Below are 23,159 nucleotides of genomic sequence, written 5' to 3'. Positions count from 1 at the left end.
CGATGGTCCCGCAATAATACAGGTATAACATTCCGTAATTAAACATTAAACGGAGGAGTTTTGAATGAATCTTTTGTTATCTTGTCACACATGCTTTTATTTTGTATTTCGTTGGAAAGTTCGAGTATAATGCAGTAGTAATTTTTCCTGTATTTACTATAGCCGCCCATACACGCAAAGGATTTTTAAGCGATGGTCCCGCAATAATACAGGTATAACATTCCGTATCTGCCGACCCGGCCGTACAGAGTACAGAGATTTTGGTATTCACAAACGCGCATCTGATCTTTTATCAGGTTAGAACTCCCAGTCCGCACTACGGTTGCCATCTTTTTGCAAAGTAAAAAGGACATTGGACTATGAAAAAGGACAGTGGGGGAGGGGGGGGTAAGCTATTGATTTGTGAACCTCCGATTATAAATCGCTACTTTAAAATTTTGAAAAGCTCCTTCTAAAAATAAAGCCTAAACCAACTAAACTATCATTATTTGAGATTAAACGGAAGTTTATAATAATGTTGTCGATTCTAAACAATAGTATATATTGTTTTATTAAGAGTGAAAATGATACTGTTTGTGGCGGCGAGGCTGTACGTTTGACAACATTACAGGAGAGGCACAAAAACTGATTTTTACTCCGAATAGAACATGCTATTTTTAGCCGACCATACCAACAGGAATGGTAGGCTATTAAGATCTGCAAAAAAAGTTTTTTTATTTCACTCAAAATGAGTTATTTGGGTCATAAATGACCTAAATACAAAATATTTTTTTGGTGTCTGTCTGTCCTGTTTAACCAGATTTGGCACTGAAATACTGTGGTACCCGAGAATCTGGCCATTAGTTTTTGGTGGGGGTGGGGGGTTGGCAAAGGGGTATGGGAGGGGGTTAAACATTTTTAAAAATCGTAACTCCAAAATTACAGTACCTAGCGAAACGCGGTTTTCAATTTAAGATTAGGAATAATATTTGCAACAAAATTTGTAATAACATCAAAATCAGTCAAGTCGCAGTTTTTGAGATAAAAAAAGAGAGAGGAGAAATCCAAACTCTCATCGGACGCGACCCCAGGTGGCGGATAGGAGAAATAACCGCGGACCAAAATTGGAAAAATTCCTTTACTTTGAAACTAAAAGAACTGCCTACCAACTTTTTATTAACATATTTTAGTATGGGCGGCTATACGTGCCTCCCGGCGCCAATTTTTTTCAACCGTTCACAAATAATTTTTTAAATTTCAAACGTTACAAATAATATAAAAAGTTTTAAAATTAATACCCTGTAAGTAATTTATATCGAGAAATTATGGTTACACTCATTCAATTTGACACTTTATGTCGGTTTAATATTTTCGTACTTTTGTGGTTAGGCGTAGAAGTGCTTTACTTTTATGCCTAGGCGTTAAAATTACTTTTTTATTTTGCCCTCACGAATAATCACGTCGCAAAAGTTAATACTTTTGTGACTTGAAAGTATAAAAAGTATAAAGTAGTATTAAACGTTTGAAAAAATAAACATTTCTTTAAGTTTTAATAACATGTCTAATTAAATTTGGACGAGAGGAATATTGCTTGACTATTTAGGTCAAAAAAAGTCAAAAGGACAACTAAACCAAAAAAAGGACTGTCCTTTTCAAAAAAGGACAGGTGTCAACCCCCTAGTCCGGACAACCACATATCCGATATTTCTCCGTGCTAGTTCACTAACACGGCACATAAAACAATCGGCACGCCAACTCTACTCAGATTCCATTGTTTAAAATTTCTATAAAATTTGACCTTGTCGGCGCCATTATGGTTTCCTAGTCAGGGCCGGATTAAAACGTTCAAAAAATTTCTCAGAAAATACGACAGGGTCGTATTAAAAAAATACTGTAATTGACTGAAACTGAATTTTATTTACAATACTTTTGTCCAAACAAATGAATCGTTAACCGCGCATACTTCTCGAAAAGTAAAAATGAAAAAATCAATTAAATATTTCACTGTAGAGAATAGACAATTAAAATTAAAAATCATGCAACTAACAGAAACATGCCAGGAGTTACAAACAAGAATTAAAAAAATACCAATAAAATATTTATTGAACAATATAAAGAGGCTACGTACAAATTATGCCCATCAATGGGCGTAGCAAATTTTATTAATATTCAAATTTCACAAATTAATAAATCCACAATTTTTTTTGAGAAACTTCTATTTTTTCATGGCAGGAAACAAAGTAGGTACCGCATTGTATTTTATACGGTTACAAAGTGAATTGGTAAACATTTTAAATTCAAAGTGAACAGAACACAACCTGTACTTGTGGGCCTTATTTATATCTTCAATCAAGTCTTCTCCATTAGCTGCAATTGGCCATGTTCTTGCCCTAAAAATGTATTGTTAACTTATTTTCGATATACTCATTTTATTTATTTTTATAATTATATTTAAATGAATAATATAATGATTTTTAAATTTAATTTTTAATGTCTAGATTCTAGATACAACATTAAATTTTATTTTACTAAATATTTAACATTAAATCTTACTAAAATTAAAGTTTGTTAAGATTTTTAATTAGATCTTCCTATTTAGCTGAATGACCTAATATGTATACTACTGTTTTTTTTCACAACTAAAATATGTTAAAATAATTAATCACATATACATACCTAATAGGATCTCTAGGAAACAGAAAGACTTTTATTGAACAACAAAAATAAAACTACTAAAACAAATTATATTACATAATAATAATAATAGCTCCCGTATATAGCGTTTGACGCCTTGGGAATAGCAAGGTACAGCTTGCCATACTAGAGCCGTTCGGTATACAAAGGAAGGTAATGTGGCTAGCACTACGCTTCAACCGCCTATTACCTCAGGATTGTGAATCCCAAGTGCTCATTTAAGGCTGAGTCGACCTAGGTACCCAAACCATTTTTATTTTAATAAAAATTGTCGGCTGATGAAATGCCGGGTGTGGGATTCGAACCCACTACCTTGAGATTGGTAGACGAGAGCCTGTACCTCTACGCCACCGGGCACCTGTTGGCAACTATATTACATAAGAAACGAAAATAAAACTAGAAAAACCAAATATATCACATAATAAACAAAAATAAAACAACAAAAACAAAATATATCACTCAAGAAAAAAATCAAAATAAATTAAGCCGCACGCTACTGACTCGAATATGCCGTAACTGTGTGTTGTCGCTGAAAAAACTACGACACTGGTTACTTTCTGTTGATGGAAACCCAAATGGCGGCGTGCGCGAGGATATGCGCGTAGCGTTCCCTCCAAAGCGAGTTAGCCTGCCGTGTGATTTATATGCCGTGCCACTAATCTACAGATATTAATGAAAGGTATAGACAGCGACGGATCAAATCTTTTAAAAATCCCTTGCGTATATGGGCGGCTATTCTAGGTTTATTAAAATCTTCCAGCAAGAATCGAGGGTCTTATAAAATCTCATCTGCCAATACCTCGCTTGCTTTTGTAAAGGAAAATGTTTGTTCTTTAATTCATTTATAGTATTGATGGCCTTAATACACGAAAGATGACGATTGCGACAGAATATTTTTATTCAGAAAAGACATGGCGGAACTAGTGTTAAATTGAAACAGCTTGCGAATGTATTGTCTTGGGATAAAGAATAATTCAATATCTGGATCCAGCAAAGATAGATATTTTCGATATAATCCATGGTTCCAACAAAAATAGACAACATTCATTACTGGGTGAACATACCATATGATAAAAAAAAACGGAGTCAGCGATGGCTATGAAATGAAGGTCGCTGTCATTTTCTAGTATGTAAAATTATATGGGGAATGCCATCGATGTTCATTTCTAAGCTAACTGGACGTCTTTTTTTCTATTATACGGTATTACTCCCAAATGTAAATTTCTTAGTTCATTAGAATATTCAGTATGATGCAATGATCATCTTTCGTATATCGGACTCTAAAAGCCATTCGATACTTGACCATTTTGAAATGTGTCACAATATGAAACGTTGTTTGAACTACGATGACGTAATAGGATTGCCTAATAAGGTACGTATTTTGATTATTCTAATAAAATTATCCCCACAGAAGCGAAGTAAAAACTTTTAAATTAAGAATTTTTGCATTTTCATCCTTCATTACTGTATAGTTTAAACAAAAATTGCTGACTATTGAAACATTCTAACTGGTAGTAAATAAGTAATTTTTAGTTAATTAAGGTAGTCTAAGTAATTTTTAAATTCAAATAAGTTAAAAACATCCCAATTGAGAAAAATAAAACTTGTCGGCTTTGTGCGGCTTGCTTCTTTTTCCAAACACCAAGGATAACAGAGTAAATCCGCGAAGAAAAATTTACATTATCTTCTACAGGGTAATTTTTATGGCGTCGCTAATATCGCAGTATTTAGAATCTCAGATTTAATATACAGTCAACACTTATTTTTCTTTTTGCTGCAGAATTAAAAAGTGAACATTTTTTATATTTAATTTGCCAAGTGTTCCTAAATTTTCAACTGTTTCGCGCCGACGATCGCGGTATTATATTACATATGGCTTTTTCAACAGTAAATTTTTATGAAAGCCACCTCATAATATGATCTTTGTCTAGTCAATTTTGCCGTTGAAAATCCCATATGTAATATAACAGCAAATATCTGCAAAACCTCTAAAATTTAGGAACATTTTAAATACAAAAAATGTTTATTTTTTATTCTGCATCTAAACGAAAATTAATGTACTGGGTGTTGCATCTAAAAAAATAGAAATATAACATTTTAAATAAACATATTTTGGTGAAGCCACAAAAACACCCCTTATAGGATAATGGTAAATTTTCTATTAGGATATAAGTAGTGTTTTTGACCAAAATTTTAGTAAATAAGAAATAGAATGGCAAAGTGCTTCAAATAAAAATAGTGCACTATTTGCTGAATCCAATTATCTACAAAATGGGGAGTGCAATTTAAAAAAAAAAATTAAACTTCGCTTTTTTTGTGACACTTTGTACACAACAAAATATTTTTACGATAAGCATCATTATAAACCAGGTAACATCTGTGTAGAACTTTTTCTCATATCTTGGATAACAACGGTGGTACTAGACTTCCTCGCACAAATGGGCCACCCTGTATGTAGCTACATATTATATCCTGTGCTAGTAGGTATTACCTTAGTCTAAGAGGGTATTACAGCTCTGACAGTATGACCTTGAATAGCTGTTATGGGCACTATTATCGAGGAAAGGTCGATAGTAAAGTATACAACAATGACTAAAGAATATAAGGACATCTAACGCCCCTATACGGGCTGCAGCAGAATTTGTCACCTTAGACGCCTTTTCTTTTGGTGGCAAACAATGAGTCATCAGTTGGTCACCAGCGATAATTTTAGCAATTTTTAATAGTTCGTGTGTAGTGAACTTTGTATAAAGTTTATTACAATGCTGATTAGTTGTTAAAATTTCAAATGTAAAAGCAGCAATGAGCAAGAAAGAGCCAGGAGTTACGTTTCATAGGTAAATAAACAGTCCGCTCCACCTTTTTAGCGTTTTCTTAAGTTTTCTTATTGAATTCGATAATTATTTTTCTAATATTATATGTACTTAATGTGTGCTATACGACGATACTAGTTTTGTACCTTTTGTTAACATTTTAATATGTTTTTTTCGTAATTAATTAGTATGATGCCACCGCCTACACCATAGGCGTAGTCAAAACATTTATCAAAAATATAAATATCCCTTCAACTAGCTAAGTTTAGAAAAAAATATTGCCACGGCACTGTTTGGTGCCATGGTAACAATTTGCTCTCGGGTGTTATTTGTCCTTGAATTCTTTAGTCATTGGTATACAAGGTAAGATTTTGGTATTGATTTTTGACAAGTTTTTTACCCTACCCTATGTCAAAACCTAGCTACTCCCATGGGGCGATCCGAAATTTTGTACAAGTAAATCACTCGCACAACATGGCAAGTATATGCCAATAATAAACAAATATCCCAAACCAAATATAAATAGTACCTAAAAAACTTGTGTATTATACTATCAATAATAATATAGTAACTATTGGTTTTTGGGTTTTTAGGTTCTATCTTCTAATTAAAACAAATTAATTACTTTCACGTTTCGCCAATTTATTTTTGGCATCTTAAGAAATATTTGCATATTTTCAATTGTAAAAGTTTTTAAATCCTTAGTTTAAAAAAACAAACACACTTATAAACTAATCGACTAGTCGCAAATTTTTAAAATACGATGTAGATGCGTACTTAGTTTATGTAGGTACTAGTTATTTGTGTTTATTTTTTAACCTAAGGGTTTAATTACACACATACAATTGAAATAATGCAAATAAATATTTCTGAAGATATTAAAATTAATTATTCGCCAATTATTTTTCGCCAATTTATTAAATAAATTGGCGAAACGTCAAAGTAATTAATTTGTTTTAATTAAAAGATAGAACTTAACCCAAAAACCAAAAGTTACTAAATATTGCAGAAAAGGTTCAAAAATCATCTTCAACTATCAATATATCGAAGAAGATTCTTCTTTTTCTTCTTCTATACTATTCTATGTAATACATATATTTATTTGTATTGTATAGGGTGCAACAAATTTCAGATACGAGCATTGGTATCTCGGAAACCGTAATAGTTACGAAGATGGTTAAATTAGGGCAAAGTTGCTCCTTGGAATGTTTACCAAGATGCTTTCAAAAAAGTTTTAAAAATTTCAAGGATTACTGAGTTTTTTGAAAAAAAAAACACGTTTTTTTGAAAATCAATTTTATTTTTTCCTGTCGTTACTTTTTAGAAAATCAAAAAAACCAATTGCACATTCTCATATCCACTTTATTAGGGCTATCTGATAGTATTTTTATATTTTCAAATTAGCTGATAATTTGTGAGAGACAGACAGAGGGCAACTTATTTTTTTAAATACGGACCTGCATTTTTTATTTCGGGTTTTAAAAGAACTCAGTCTTCTGAGTACAATGATATGCCACACTAGGTACAACGTTTTGTTTTGGTACAAGGTTTTGTTTTGGATATCTTAACAATAACAAAACTATTTAATTATTATTTAAAGTAATTTCAAGTCCGACTCTGGTTTTTTAATTTATTTAATCTGATTATATTCATCGTAACAATATTGATCAGCGCTAATTAACATTGAATAAGGAAAATGAAGCCAATTGAAAGATTCAATAATTAAATAATATCCAGGTCAACAATTTAAAGACTATTTTTAACTTTTTTTTATTGTGATTTTGAAATCTCAGTATACGATCTAATAGATAATATGCATAATATTAATCGTAATTATTATAAATAAACCAACAAAAAAATTCTACAAACTAGTTTCTGATGCTCTACATGTTCCAAAGGGGTACCATCCACCATAATGCACAAATTTATTTTTCGTTCAATTTTATTTATAGCTCTTTGAACATATCTTCTTATACTTCCGAATGAATTTTGTACTGTTTATTGTAAATGTTGAAATGTATACGTACTTTTACAAATGACGTCAAGTAATAAAATATATATAATGTATTGATATATAATTATTACAGTAATCTACGAATTTCTGAGGCATTGGGAGAAAACTACGTCACTGAACCTGACTTTTACATCAGTAATTTAATTATTTGTAAGTAGTATTCAATAATAGATCTAAACAATGTTGTTAATTGACAATTACACAATACTGTGTTTTTTAATTTCGTATTATTATTATTATTTATAGACACGAAGAGGCCAAAAACAACAGCCGAGCGCGTACGAGAATACAGAGCTCGTAAAAAATTATTGAAACAAAAATCGCCAGCCAAAACAGCAGCTCAACGCAATCGAGAATACCGTGCTCGAAAAAAAGCTTTGAGAAATGCCGCGAATATAGGAGACAATGACATACCATCGATGAGTTCCTCTGGATTACAGGTCACAGACACTGCACATCCGAGTACCAGCAGAAGCGATGGCAATATTTTGTATAATATTCTTAAACCTGTAAGGCCTAGGAAATCGTGTGCACAACGGTGTCGTGAATATAGAGAGCGGAAGAGGGCGAGGCAAGATGCAGAAAATATTGTCGCTCAAAGACCAGTAGCCTCTCCAATTGCCAATGTTTCGTCAAATGTCACTGACATACAAGTCGATTCTCTGCAAGTGTTACAACCCGAAGCGTTGGAAGTAGAGTGTGATGTAGATTATTTATTGAAGTGAAATTTCTTAACGCGCGCTGGGAGTAAAAATTCAAGGCCGCGACACACGTGCTATAGCCTGTCCAACGACAAGATCCTTGCCAGTGATAGACATGTCTGTCATTTTAATTTCAAAGTAGTTTATTTTATTTTACAAAGAAATAAGTTGGTATAATTGGAACGCATGGCAAGAAATTAATATATGTATTTAAAATTTGAGTGACACGTGATTACTTCAAAATATTTTGAAAAAAAAACTGTATAAAACTGAAAAAAAATCTAATCGAGTTATTTTATTTAAAAAAAAGTAGCATGTGTTAATACAAAACAAAGAAGAACAAAACACCACATACCAAAAAAATATAAAAAGCTATTTCTTACTTTCAAGCTTTAAGAAACTTCCCGCATTTATTATTATATTTATCAATATGACTTATGTACAAATACAAATTTGTAATATTCCACAGGAATAATAAAATAACATAAATAATACAAACTATCTTATTAATCATAACACCGAATTTTATACCTTAATGGTTGATTAATTGACTTTAATCTAATTTTTTTTAAACCAGTACCTTTTGACATTATTTTTCTGCAGTACTCCATATTATTTACCTATCGTGTGATGTTATTTTACAGCTACTCCAGGTTTTTAGTATATGTTTAGTACGATCCTTGTACCCTATACGAGGTGCACTGGTACTTGTATCAGTGACGAGATGCACTTATCTGTGACGAGATGGTATACAAACTTTATTGATGGTAACATTATTAAATAAATTACTAGCACCTTAATTTTGCTACTACCACCCAAAAATAAACTACTACCCCTGTCATTTTATTTAAATCTACGAAAATGTATTATTTCATACTTGACTGATTAAATGGCTAGAAACATTGATTTATTTACTTACTTAAAGTAAAACTAGTAATAAAATTATGTATAACATTTATTATTTTAATAATCTTTGACACCACATAACAGTCAAAAACAAAATGTACAAATTATTACTATATAAATGTGATAATATTTTTATAAAGCTTAAGTACTGACAATTTATGTATAGATCCCGATTAAGGTGGTAGTAGTTTATTTTTGGGTGGCAGTAGCAAAGTTAAGGTGGTAGTGGTCTATCTTTGGGTGGTAGTAGCAAAAAGACTTTCTGCCTGGGCACCGTGTATTAACTATAAACTCTGCTCTGGGTCTACCAGTTCCCTCGATTTTTCCTCCACTTGACTTTAACAGACACAAAAAAAACACGTAAAACACGAATCAAAATGCATCATCTTTTAAAACGCAGGGTATTTGTCATAAGTTGACACAAAATTTTAACCTATAATTTGGCAAGACTTGACAAGCCTCAAAAATCTAAAGGCGGGTTCATACGCATCGGCGCGGCGTCCGTTTTTCGTTCATCGTTCCGTCAAACCAATAAAATTGGAATATGATCTGTCATTTTAGAAATAAACCAATAAAACTGGTTAAAAACAACAAGAGACGCCGTATGACGGATTTATTTTTAAACTTATCCATCATAGTTTTTAAACTTATCCATCATAGTTTACTTATCCATCATAGTCATTTTTTTAAACTTATCCATCATAGTTAACTGTTAAAAATATTAGAAGTGAATTTTAAAAAAAAAAACTTTACTGTTACCGTTTTCAAATAAATCCAAAATAATCGAGTTATTTTACTTTGAAAATTTCCAAAAAAATATTTTTTGCTAAAATTTTGAGAACCACTGGATCTTTTCTGGATTTCTTTCTTGTAAATTTAATCTACCTATGTTGCCATATTGTCAACAAATTATGTTTTTTTAACTAAAAACTAAAAAAAAATTGCAAATTTTCAAATTTTTTTTCGCGATAAATACCTCGATCGTGTTTCTGGGGTCGAAATATACTTCCATTAAAAATATTTGCACTTATTTAAGATTCATCATGTATATATACATCGCTACCAGCGATGAGTTAGACAGAAACAAAAGACATGACGAAATTTAATTTAAAAGGCCATGTTGGAAATCGCCGGACAAAGGCGAATGCATTATACTCCAACGGTCAAAATCATTTTGATTTCTAACGCTGCGGCGCAATCAGCGTACGCCAGCGGTAATTATTATATTACGCACAAAAAAAAACAAACGAATACTAAATATTTAATTTATCAAAAGCATTCGATAGTCGTGGCTCAACGATAACCATTTAGTCGCACGGCGAGGTTGTCACATATGCTTTAGTACCTATACAAATGAATGAATGATTTTATTCGAATAAAACCATTCGATAGTTGGGATCATTCATTCAGTAACCATTCGATAGTTCCCATCGCTAGTAAATACTAGCAATGGGAAACTCAATAAAAAAATGTGTCCTTATCTTTATCTGACTCCGGAAAAAATCAAAGATGGCGGCTTTTTTCATATCATTGCCACCGACCGCTGTCGGGTTTCTGGGAAGGAAACCTACATCGCCGGGCGACAACTAAAATCCAGGCTATATTTTATTATAATCGATCGACCTGACGAATAAATGAATGGTTTTTGCTGCCGAATTACTAGAATACAATATTTCAAGGCAAATGACGCATCTATTCGATAATTTTTATTCGAATAGTTTTCGACGAATGTTTTTTTACTAGCTATCGAATTATTCGAATGAATTGCAATTGCAATATCAAATGTTTCGATAGTATTTAGTCGATAGTTCCCACTACTAATAATAATCATCCGGTATCCCTGACAACATACCTAAATTCGGGATTTTTCCGGAAATACCAGACGTCAGGCAACTCTAGATGAGACATATTTAACGAGACTTCGAAGATTCTAGATGATTCTAGGCCTAGGTACTTTAAGGATATATCAAAATTACGTGACTATTGGTGTAAAATTCGTTGTTTAAAATTTATATAATAATTTTTGTGTCAGTTTTACATATTTATTGTTCAAAAATTTAAACCGCAAAAAAAAAACGAATTTTTTCCCGCTAAATCGGAAAAATTCTGTATCTTGTGTTGTAATTGTGTATCTTGGGTACCTTCGTTTTTTTACAGAAAGATTTGTTTTTCTATATTATAATATCCGATTTATACATTTACAATGATTATTGCTAAAGCATAATGCCTCAATCTAGAGTTATCTGATTATATTTTTGAGTTACTATTATTCATCATTGTGAACATGCCCATAAAATTGTGTCTTTTGTTGTATATGTTTTTATAATTATTCAACATGATTATTCACAAATTGATGGTTGTTTTTTACGTGGACTTGCGATAAAAAATAGTTTTTCATGGATTTTTTCATAGGCGACTGTACTACCTATATGCTATCTAGCATAATGAAAATAAGGTAATTGTTCTAAGGTGATGTGTCATTTTTAACCAGTGTATTATTTTAGGTGGTGGACTAAGAAATTCTACGTATTACGGAGGTTATACTTACGGAATGTACAGTGGTAACACAAAACAAAAAATGTAAGCTAATATTTTTTTAAATTGAATTTCTTTTTTTTGAATTTCAAAATTTTTGGGACTTTATGGAAATATGAAATCTCATAGGTGATTCTGTTTTAACTGTTATTTTATGCTCATTTATAAAAGAATGAAACTTTTTGAGTGTAGGTATATTTATGTCCTATATTTAAGTAAAAATGAATGTTCAATGAATGCTCATGAAGATTGTATTGATCGAGGGGTGTCTCACTGTTGGAATTACATGTACGTTTTCTTGGCAGTTGTTGGCATTAGTCTTCGGCAGTCGACTATAATTATATGACAGGCATAGGTATTTTAGGTTTATTATTTTGGCAGTACATGTAGGTACAGTATTATCATTTTAAAAAATGTTTATACTTAAGTGGCCGATTCATCTCTCCAAAAAAATCCTTTATGGGTATTTCGCCACTGCACTGCAAAAATCTACAAAATAAAATAGTTATTTTTTGTCTTTTGTATGGTTTAACACTTCTGCGTTAAACCTAAACGGACACTGCTTGTCTTAAGTTATGTTTACAGTAATTATATACAAATTTGCCTAACAAAAAAAGGCTTAACGTTTCGGAAAGTTTATCTCTTTCCGTCGTCGGGAGCAAAAAAATACGAAGAATAAAGAAAAAAAAAACTATTTAAAATATTTAAATTCAACTATTCGAGAACACTTTACTTTTTTAAAACAGATACATCTACAAGAAACCGTTGACTATTTTATTGTGTAGATTTTCTTGCAGTGCAGTGGCTTAAAAGATTTTTCTGGAGAGATTATCATTTTAGTTTAACCCACTTTTAAAAGCTTATAACTTTTTTGTTTGTTGGGTTAAAGCTTTCATTCAAAAAACATGTTTTAGCAGTTTCAGCTAAGTTTTACGAGTGTTGTCAAAAATGACAATAGGTGTCACATGTCAGATTTTTAAAACTAAAAATAATTTTTTTTTAAATGGGACACCCTGTATATTAGTAGCGCATTAGATAGCCCCCTTTTCCGAATTCAAAAATTGTGCATTCTTCTTAATTTCTTTCAAGATCGACAAAAGCGTTAACAAACAAAAAAGTTATAAGTTTTTATAAGCGTTAAAAGTGGGTCAAACTAAAATGATAACCCTGTACATTTTTTGCCCAAGTGAGATACCTCTCGGTATTGATATAAAAATTTTACTAATAGCGTTGATTGAAAGAATTGGGAAGATACGCAACCTAATAGGCGAATTCGTGAAAAGGCTGATTTGACGTCTCCTTACGTCTCAAGTGCTGTATGGTGGAGACACCAATCGTTCTGCGGTCAACGCATAAAACACTTATTGTCTCTAATTCGGCATGTGCGGATCTGGCAGTGTTGCCATATTAAAATGTGTTATCGCGTCGTTGAAATGTGATAAACTGCTAACTCCATTATTCATAATTTTAAAGGAGAGAAAAGAAACGGCACAAGAAAATACGTACCCATGTAGCAAGTATATTCATGCGTTAATATGATAAAGAGATAAGAATAATATTTGTTGGGGAATAATAAAAATCAATATTTTGTTAAAAATTTTACGTAAAAATTATGAATTGAAAGTATTATTTACCTACTTAAAATAAAAAAAAAATAAAAAAAGTTAGCAGCTTATCACGTTTCGCTGACGATATATGTAATACATTTGACGAAAATATCTCTGGATGAAAAATCCGCGTTTATGTATTGAAAATGTATTCGTGTTAAACATAGAATAAATAACAAAAATAAAAATTCTTTTATAGATACTGAATATGTCGTATGATTTTACATATGAAATAACAGCGACCTTCATTTCCAAGCCAACTCTGACGCCGTTTTTGTTTAATTATATAATATTATATTAAATTGTATAATGATAGAAAATCCGTATTATTAACGTACTGTACCTAAAATCCGTAAATCTACGGATTAATCAGTAGTTCTGGCAACACTGTCTCCGGCAACCACTCGCTATGTCGACTGAAAGCAGAACTACGGTCTGCTACGGCACAGTAGTTAGTTTGTCTATGGCTGTAAACGACTTTCAGTGCGCAGCGGCGCACAGCTAAACTAAATCTCGGAATTCTCGGACAGGCTGACGGCAACGCCAGCTACATCTCGGACAGGTTTTGTGCCACGAAAATGGTTGCGCATCTTCTTATTTTTTCAGTCAACGCTAATAGATTGAGAATGTACAGAGTGGTCCAATAATAGATGATGGGAGTTGTAGCTTGGGCATTGGTCATGATAGAATTTATGGAAAACAATAGGTATTAATAGATAATTTGGCCAAGAGAAATCGCTTTTAAGGTGCGAAAGTTGGCCTCTAGGAGGTGTAAACCTCAAATTTTAGGATTAACTGTTAAAAAAAACACTATTAAAAAATCACGATATCAGTTAACACTGTGATTTAAAAACTACGGTATCGTTCATCCCAAATTGAATGTCAAATTGTTTAACCTTCCTCCGGCACTTTATTATTAATATTGTTACGGATTCCATGGGTCCACTAATTTAAACTCACGATAAAATACTCAACGATTTTATTTTCTTACTCTATATACAATTTACACACTAATTATGCAACTATGACTCTAACTTTTCTGCCATCTTCGCCAATTAATTACATTTCCTTTTTACAGTAGTAGTACTATTCAAGACCTATTCGTAACTAGTAACCGACTATCTGGTCGAAACCGACTATCCCGTCGGGCGCGAGAAGAAGTGATAGTATTGGTTGATAACATGATAACTATGGTTAAAATATCTGCATCCATTATTTTATGGTTAAGACTGCTCGTATACGTAGTAGCTACCGGTCTTTATTTTGGTGTAATCTGGTGAATCAGTCGGGCTATAGCCGGGTATATAACTCAGTTAAACAAATAAACAAATTTTGACTTATAGATTATTTAATTACGTAAAATTACAAAAAAATGACAACACTTTATTGTGACAAAATATTGTCGGGAAAAAAAGAACTTCATCGACATAAAGAGTATCTAGAATTTTAGAAAATTAAAAACGCTCAATCTAGAAAATTAAAAACGCCCAATTTGCACTTTGGGTTTTTTTTCTGGCGCAAATAAAGTCTGAAAAGCACCCAATCTGGCCACACTGCTATAGATAAGCCAGACTGGTGGCAACAGAAGGCGTTTTGGCGTTAGGTATCGGTTATCCTAACCATATTTGAAATCAGTAACCAGTTCGTTACCACAGATGTTAACCCATTCCGTACTGCGACCTTTTCAGTTCTACTGTGGTCTTCTTTTGATCCTTGATCCTTGTTACATGAATTTTTGACAGAATCTGCACATGGCTTCGTCCGTCAATACCATTAGCTTTAGATGCCTATTTAGCTTACAGTGCCCTGGCAGTAGATGCACTACAACTTTGACTGTTTTTCTGTCTTTACTTATCAGTCTGCCGTTAATTTTGGCGAATGTTCTACTATGAACTTTTTCGCCTGTTTCTACCCTGGTAAATTGCTCCACCATTCTAGAGATTTGTTTTGTGGCTCTATTAATATACCATCCTGTACAGTCATTTCGAGCAAATTGTACAATACAAAAAAATGACAGTTAGAAGAGAATCAGCCTTGTATATTTCTGTTGTTGATATATCTCAGGATTTTGAGGTATTGTAAGAAATTGAACTGTTGGATTTTCTTTTAGCTACCTGAGATGTTCTACCTTCAAAAGTACGGGTTGTCGTGGAAAGGGCTATTTGCTGAAGGACCAGGGTATCGATAGCTTTGTTATGGTCACTCAGCATAGCCATCCACCTAATTTTCTCATGGAGAAAAGATCGGAAATCGCCAAAACTTTGAAGGAATTCGCAGCTACCATTCCAGGGAAACCCATCGACATTTACAACAGCGTAGTCTCAATGTAAGAACCATTTAAATATTTCTTTAAAGATATTTAGTAGTTAGTAGATCACCTGTCAACGAACTCCAGTATCTAGGTGTCTTTATCAAGCTAACTGGATGCCGTTTTTTGTGAAACTTACGTTATTATATTAACTTATTTAATTTTATTTGAAAGATATTTTAACAATTTTAATATCTAATAACATTTATTGACATTGAGATTGAACTAAGCTATTAATTATACCTTTCTTTATTATTTTAACAATTTACAAATAAAATTAGAATGCCACTCACTGATAAACCGGAATTTAAGTTAGGTTAGCCATATTAACAACTCCATCGTGGTCTCCATAATTTTGTTGATGTGCTCCTTTCTTGATCTTTTTATTGAAAGCGAGACATTGGTTTTATAATGATTTTTAGAATGTTTAACATACGGATAATAGTCGTAATACGGTCAGAGTGGTCTTTGAAGGGAACATTTGATGCTAATTTTTGTTGGGCTGACCCCTATACCGGGTGCGTCTCAAAAGTGGCTCACCTTTATAATTTTCATTTATTTTTGAGATTTGGTATGTTAGTTGATATATGACATAAATTAAGATTGATTGACTTATTCAATTGTTTTTGACCACTTCCTGTTTCACCGGAAATAACTACAATTTTTGATTTTTAAATAGCACCCTCGGTATATCTTGAAATGCATCCTCGGTATATCTAGATAGAATGACATATCATATGTCAACTTAAAAATCGTATTTAAATTTCAATCTAGAGTGCCATGGCTGTGTTAAAAACAGCAAGTTTTAATTAAGGAGCCTTGGAAAAATTGATTTGATCGCCTAATGTTCTTCATGTCTTGTCCAGGTCTGTTAAACGATGCCTAAATCGTATTTTTAATCATATCTTGATTTTTTCCAATGAAACAAGGCTGGCTGATTAGCATATTTGAAAAAAGCATTTTTTTTACGAATAATTTGGTACCACATACTTGGTATTTCGAGTCAAATTGTTACAATTTCGAATAAACCTCTTGTGAAAATGTCAAAAGTTGACATATGATATGTCGTTCTATTCAGAGTGTCATTTTCTATCGAATAAAGTAAAAAATTACCGAGGGTTTCATTTAAAAATCAAAAGTTGTAGTCCTTTCCGGTGAAACAGAAAGAGACCAAAAACAATTGAATACGTCAATGAATCGTAGTTTATGTCATATACTAACATCCCACATCTCCAAAATAAAAAAGTTATAGAAGTGAGCCACTTTTGAGGCTCACCCGGTATGTCATTCATTAAAAGTTGACATCAAAATTTGTCAGAAATTAATATTTAATTTAGAAAAAAAATAAAAGATTCAAGAAACAAATCTTCTTTCCAAAAATATTTTCTACCAAATAGATTTAGACGTTTTTGAAAACTTTTTTATATATTTTTTTTAAAATAAATATGCTCTCGTTAGAAATTGCCATCGATTGCCATTTCAAAAGCCACTATAACACCGTTATTTTTCTCCATACATCATACGGTACTTGTTTTTCTATTTTTTTTTGTTTGTATTTTATTTCAGATACCCCGAAATTGAGCAACTTTGGCCTTTTTCAAGAGCTGTCAGAACCATTAACAGAGTTAGACAGAAGACAGGCTTTATGAGAGTTGGATCCATCCCTACAGTATAATAAAGAGTAGACATTAATAATTTCAATAATATTTGAGCTTGTTAAACTTTTTCATAGGCTTAATTTTTTGTCACGTAATAATTTCCACATGCTTTTTTTTAAATTTAATATAATATTGAGTTGAGTTATGAATTACCATTGAATTAATGAAAAATTGTTTTATCTGCTTATTTTGTTTCGAAATTTGTAATAGCGGCATTGTTTTCAGACAATTTATCTGACTAATTAGTTTATTTAAAAATCTTTGTATATGTTACAGTGAAAGTCGGAAATTCAGTGATTGTTAACATTCACTAGGAATTGCTAGCAATTACGCATTGGACCGGTGAATTTGATATTTTAAAGAGATTTGTCGACTTTGTCTAGTAATTTCTAACATTCACTATAGTGAAAGTAACATTTATTAAAGGTTTCCAGTAAAAGTTATTCTATTGTACAGGGCGAGTGTGGTGAGGAAGAATGTTGGTGAAAGTTAGAACAAATAAAAATTTAAGAATATTGGATCACCTCCATATTCAAGCTGATCCACGTATCTTAAAATTACAATTTACTTCATTAGTATTTATTAAAAATTATAGAAAATAACGACACTAAACCTAAATATTAACATCGCACCTTCTAAAAATTATAAAGATAAACATAATAAACATTTTAAAGCGTACAAAACAATTAAAAAACCATTCATAAACATAAGATTACTAATTGGTACAAGGTTTTTTAATAAAGTTCTTCATTGTGGACAAAATAAATGTATGGCCGAATTTTCTTCAACGGCAGTTATTCGTTTTTTCAAACCCGCTACTTTAAGCATATCAAAACGTTTAATAATTTCATAGTCACTAGGTTCCTTAATATCTTTTTCTCTTGCACGCTTAACTTCTGCTATGACTTCATTATATTGCAAAAATGAAAAACAAGCACTATTATATTCTTGCTAGTGCCTAGTTTATCTTAATTTTTCACCGAAAATTTCTTTCATAGGAAAAATCCTGCACAGCACTTTTTACAACGATAACAAAAGAATTATACATAATCACAAAAAAAGCGAATTTACGCCAGATGTCTGTCAACGTTGCAAACGCTTAGCCCAATTTAATGTTATCCTTTTATTGCCTATTATTCAACTTATCCTTATTTATCCTTACATTTTACAACATGTGGCAACCGCGCTAACTGAATCTTTCAAACTCACTGCTATCGTCCAGGGAATGCTAGCATACACTAGTAATAGTTGGTTTCAAAAATAGCTGTTGAAGTTTTACTGGCGTAGCCTCAGCAAATCAGTGAATGGTGAGCTTTTCCTAGTAATTGTTAACAATCACTGATTTCCAACTTTTACTGTAACATATAAAGTACGTCTGCTGGATCTGTGTCTATGAAAGGAATGCGGACAAAAAACACTTAAATAAACAGCAATATATTTTATACGTCGACGTGACGAGTACGTCACTGCAAATCGCTCCGCCCACCCATTTTATTGGCTACTTGCAAATTTGTCGAATTTTTATTGATGGGACGCGTCGTCTAATTTTTTACGAAAAACATCGAGAGAATATCGTTTCCCCTCTCACGGATACCCCGTAGCTACAGAACGGACAGACGTACTGTACAAGAGGAACAACTTCTTTCGTATTAACAAGTTGAGAATACTGTATTCTTTATAAAAATTTTTGCTTGGTCTAAAATGGTTAATCCTTGTTATCTTTTCCAAATTTCAAAACCGTTTTGGAAAAATAAAGAAAATATGAAAACACGGTTGAATTTTTTCTAAAGTTTCGTTTTCTTTGTTTGATAGGTCTTTATTAATTTTGATTAACATCATATTTTTGGCTATTGTTGTTCAAATTTTGTGGTTCTTTGTACAGTAAAAAATACCTGAAATACATTATATTAAATTAATTTGATTATTAAATTGAGATATGGTGTCGGGTAAAATTATCCTTTAGTATAATTCGGATAAAAATAAAGACACATTGTTTGATTATTTTTGTGTTTAAAAAATTATGTAGTTAAGAAATTGTACAAAAATCGGTAGATCAGGTTTGGCTTTATTTCCTGTAACCTATTTTTAACGCATTTTTATTATAATTTAAGAAATGAAATATATTAACAGGTTTTTTACCTAAGATATTTTTTTTAAACATTTATTCAAAAGCAGTTTTATAATGCTATAGTTCTTTACAGTTGACAAAATGACTTTCGAAAAAAAGAGCGTCAAGTAGATTTTGAAATAACCTAACCTAACAACCAATGATAATTCTGTCGGGTCGATACCTATCGGGCTTATCTTATAAAATTGGCGTGTTTTTTTAACCTGAAAATTTTATTTTTACGCTTGAATAAATAATTATTTATAATGTGGAATTTTTAAATTAATGTTAGGTTCATAATTTATCAACTTGTATTTTTTGTCAATAAAGTTTTTAAATTTCATAGTAATGTTTTATTTTTGTTTCAAATACTATGAAGATATCATATCTACAAAAAAGCTGGATAATTTGAACTCTCAAGTACTAACACTTCGTTTCACAGACGCTACGGATCATATATGTACATACCGGGTGGCATTTTTCCGTTTCCTATACGGCTAGCGCAACCGATTGCGTTAATCGCATAGGAAATGGACGCGATACCTGCAACTCCGTTTATTAATTGGTCATCGCAACTCATGCAAAGATGCGCTTGCAATGAACGTTCTAGGCATGCTCTATTTGTAGTTACTTAGGACACAGAAAATGGGATACTCAATATTACTTGTAACCACTACACTATAACAAAACTCTAAGCATTAAGATTTAAACAATTTAATTTGACAATTAATCAAATAAATAAAGTTACAAAAATATTATTCCAACAATGAAAATTATAATAATTCCATTCATTGATTTATATAGGGTGGATTGCGATAATTGTAATGCCATGTACGTATAGGTCAAACAGGTAGAAATTTAGATATAAGGATTAAAGAACATATAAAATCTATTAATAATCTCCAGCGAAGTTCCGGTCTAGCAACTCATATTAAATAGTCACACAGTTAATGAAAACTCAATTAAGTTATTAGATAGAGAAATCAAAAGCAGATGCTTAAATTACCCAGAATAGTTAGAAATATTAAAATCAGCTAAAAACGACAATAATGTAAACGACCAACAAGGATTTCTAAACACATTTTTTATTACCTCTATTGTAAACTCCTTAAATCCACCACCATAGCAAATATATTATATATCCTTAAAATGTAGTCAGACGGTTAGTTTTTAAAGGACTCTTAAAAATGTCTAACTAAGTTACTCTTTTTATTTTTTTTGATACATCTAAAACCGTGTTTAATTAAAATTCTAATATTTCAACGATGTTTCACAAGGAACCAACCACCGACTCAGCACTCTAGTACTATTTATTAAAAAAAAATCAGATTGACATATCAACCACGTCTTAAAGCTGTGTTGCCGAACTGCCTTGCCAATATTAGCATATAAAACGTTAAAAGTTACCTATTAGATTTATCTCTCAATTATGTTGCTTTTTTTGGAATCCAGAATAAAAATACCTCATTATTAATTTATATTTATTAAATTTAACACCTATGCAGGTCCACCTGTCATAATAATATTATGACTCATTATAATATCATTTGCATTGGTTGCGTTAACCACTTAGTAAACGGAGTTGCAGGTCTCGTGTCCGTTTCCTATGCGATAAACGGAATCGGTTGCGCTAGCCGTATAGGAAACGGAAAAATGCTACCGGGTGGTGCATTGTCGTTGGAAACATAGGAAATCCCAGGCTAATTTTGAACTGCCCAAATATTGCCCCCCTGTTAACATTATACCTCGCATTATACATAAAAAAGTTATAAAATTTTACGCAGAATCTAAAAATAAAAAAAAATAGTGTATTACATTTAAAAAGCATGCTATAACTATTTTGAACCATGTAACACTATTTTGAACATGTAACACTATTTTGAACCACCCTGTCTATAATAATTTTAAAATGTATATTAACCTTCTCTACAGTTTTTTAATTTTTTTTTAATAATTCTAAAACACTTTAATAATTCTCAAAACAAATCAAATAATGAACTTTATCGTTGGCTCACCCTATCTATTTAATTTACTAGGTAACAAGATTCAATACGAGCCCTAACAACTATATGTTGGGACAAGGTCTCTTTTTGCAATAAAAATAGTAATTTGTTAAAACGACTCAATTCATTTTATTTATTCTAAATTCAAACATTACAATATGATCTAGACAATTTTACTATATTTTTATAACTTTGCAATTAAATCACTTTTGATAATACCTTATTTTGCCAAAATCAAGCCAAATTTGCAACTATATATTGGGACAGCACAACAAGAAATTTGTTTAATACGGAGTTACATCACCTTTCGCCTTAACAACTGCCTGAACTCTTAATGGCATTGTATTTAACAAAGATTGGCACATTTGAGGAGAAAAATTATCCCAAATTTCCTGCAGTTTTGTCCGCAGATCAAAAATACCACCCTCAACTGTTCGTTTAGGGTTTGCGTAGCGACGCTCGACGCTCTCAGCCTGAATGTACCTTTATACTACCTATATGCCATCTAGCATCTAGCATAATGAAAATATGGTAAATGATCTAAGGTGAGGTGTCATTTTTAACCAGTGTATTATTTTAGGTTCTGGATCAAGAAATTCTACGTATTACGGAGGTTATACTTACGGAATATACAGTGGTAACAAAAAACAAAAAATGTAAGCTAATATATTTTTTTTAATTGATGTTTTTTTGAATTTCAAAATTTTTGGAACTTCATGGAAATCTGAAATCTTATAGGTGATTCTGTTTTAACTGTTATTTTATGCTCATTTTTTTTAATTCTTTAATGAAACTTTTTTGAATGTAGATATACAGGGTGGCGCACCTCATTCGCCTCGGTTGATTATATGAAAACGGAAAGATGTAGAAACAAAATTTTTTATGGGCATATGTAGAGAGGTAATTAGTAGTGGGAACTATCGAATGAATACTATCGAAACATTCGATAGTTGCAATTCATTCGAATAATTCGATAGCTAGTAAGAAAACATTCGTCGAAAACTATTCGAATAAAAATATCGAATAGATGCGTCATCTGCCTTAAAATATATTAATTCGGCAGCAAAAACCATTCATTTATAAAATTCATTCATTTGTAAAATTCATTTATTCGTCAGGATCGATTATAATAAAATATAAACTGGATTTTAGTTGTCGCCCGGCGACGTAGGTTTCTTTCTTAGAAACCCGACAGCGGTCGGTGGCAATGGTATGAAAAAAGCCGGCATCTTTGATTTTGAGTCAGATAAAGATAAGGACACATTATTTTTTTTTATTGAGGTGCTAGTATTTACACAGAAAATACATTATGAACGGCGCTGTTGCCGTATATTCGTATTAGTTGGTATTAGCAAAGAATATTATTCTTTGGCATTATGTTAGTTAGGGATAGTATGACTATATTTTGCATTTTTTTATTAATATTCTGTTGTTACACTGCAATAATACTTTTTATTTTGGATGTAGGAAAATGATTTTTAATGTTTTTAGGCAAAACTGGTTTAATAAATAATAATAACAGTAATAATTTGTTATACCTATTAACACCAAAATTGAAAATCATTTAATATAAACATTTTTTTAAGTAGTAGCAAAATATAAACAACAAATTAGAAGTCAAAATTATTTATATTAGATCTATTACCTATTTAAAAATAATATAGTCTCTAAATTTTTTGGCAACGTTGGTTTATTAAATAATAATAATTACAGAACTAATTTGTTATATTAACAACAAATTTTAACATCATGAAATATAAACATTTATTAATTTTCTAAGCATGCAGTGTAATAAAAGAAAAATATAAATAAAAAATTAGAAATCAAAATTATA

The 23,159-nt window shown here is 31.4% G+C and overlaps 1 protein-coding gene across 19 annotated transcripts in view; it reads left to right on the top strand.

The window, feature by feature from the left end:
* The window catches only part of LOC115879249 (protein tramtrack, beta isoform-like), a 200,474-nt gene that overhangs the window by 28,719 nt on the left and 148,596 nt on the right, over nucleotides 1-23,159 (top strand). The window contains exons 4-6 of one of the 19 annotated variants that reach the window (XM_030895989.1): nucleotides 11,612-11,687; nucleotides 15,360-15,575; nucleotides 17,124-17,436. The exons of 16 other annotated variants lie outside the window; for them this stretch is intronic. In XM_030895989.1, coding sequence (XP_030751849.1) covers nucleotides 11,612-11,687; nucleotides 15,360-15,575; nucleotides 17,124-17,232 — 401 coding nt within the window. In that variant the 3' untranslated portion in view covers nucleotides 17,233-17,436. Of the gene's footprint in view, nucleotides 1-7,746; nucleotides 8,241-11,611; nucleotides 11,688-15,359; nucleotides 15,576-17,123; nucleotides 17,437-21,905; nucleotides 21,982-23,159 lie in introns of those variants that run through there. 2 more of the 19 variants (XM_030895996.1, XM_030895961.1) reach the window with 2 other exon arrangements.

Source organism: Sitophilus oryzae, unplaced genomic scaffold (genome assembly GCF_002938485.1).
Source record: "Sitophilus oryzae breed Bouriz unplaced genomic scaffold, Soryzae_2.0 scaffold_1067_pilon_pilon, whole genome shotgun sequence".
NCBI lineage: Eukaryota > Metazoa > Arthropoda > Insecta > Coleoptera > Curculionidae > Sitophilus > Sitophilus oryzae.
Note: the sequence above shows the minus strand (reverse complement) of the source record. Positions and strands in the feature narration are given on the sequence as shown.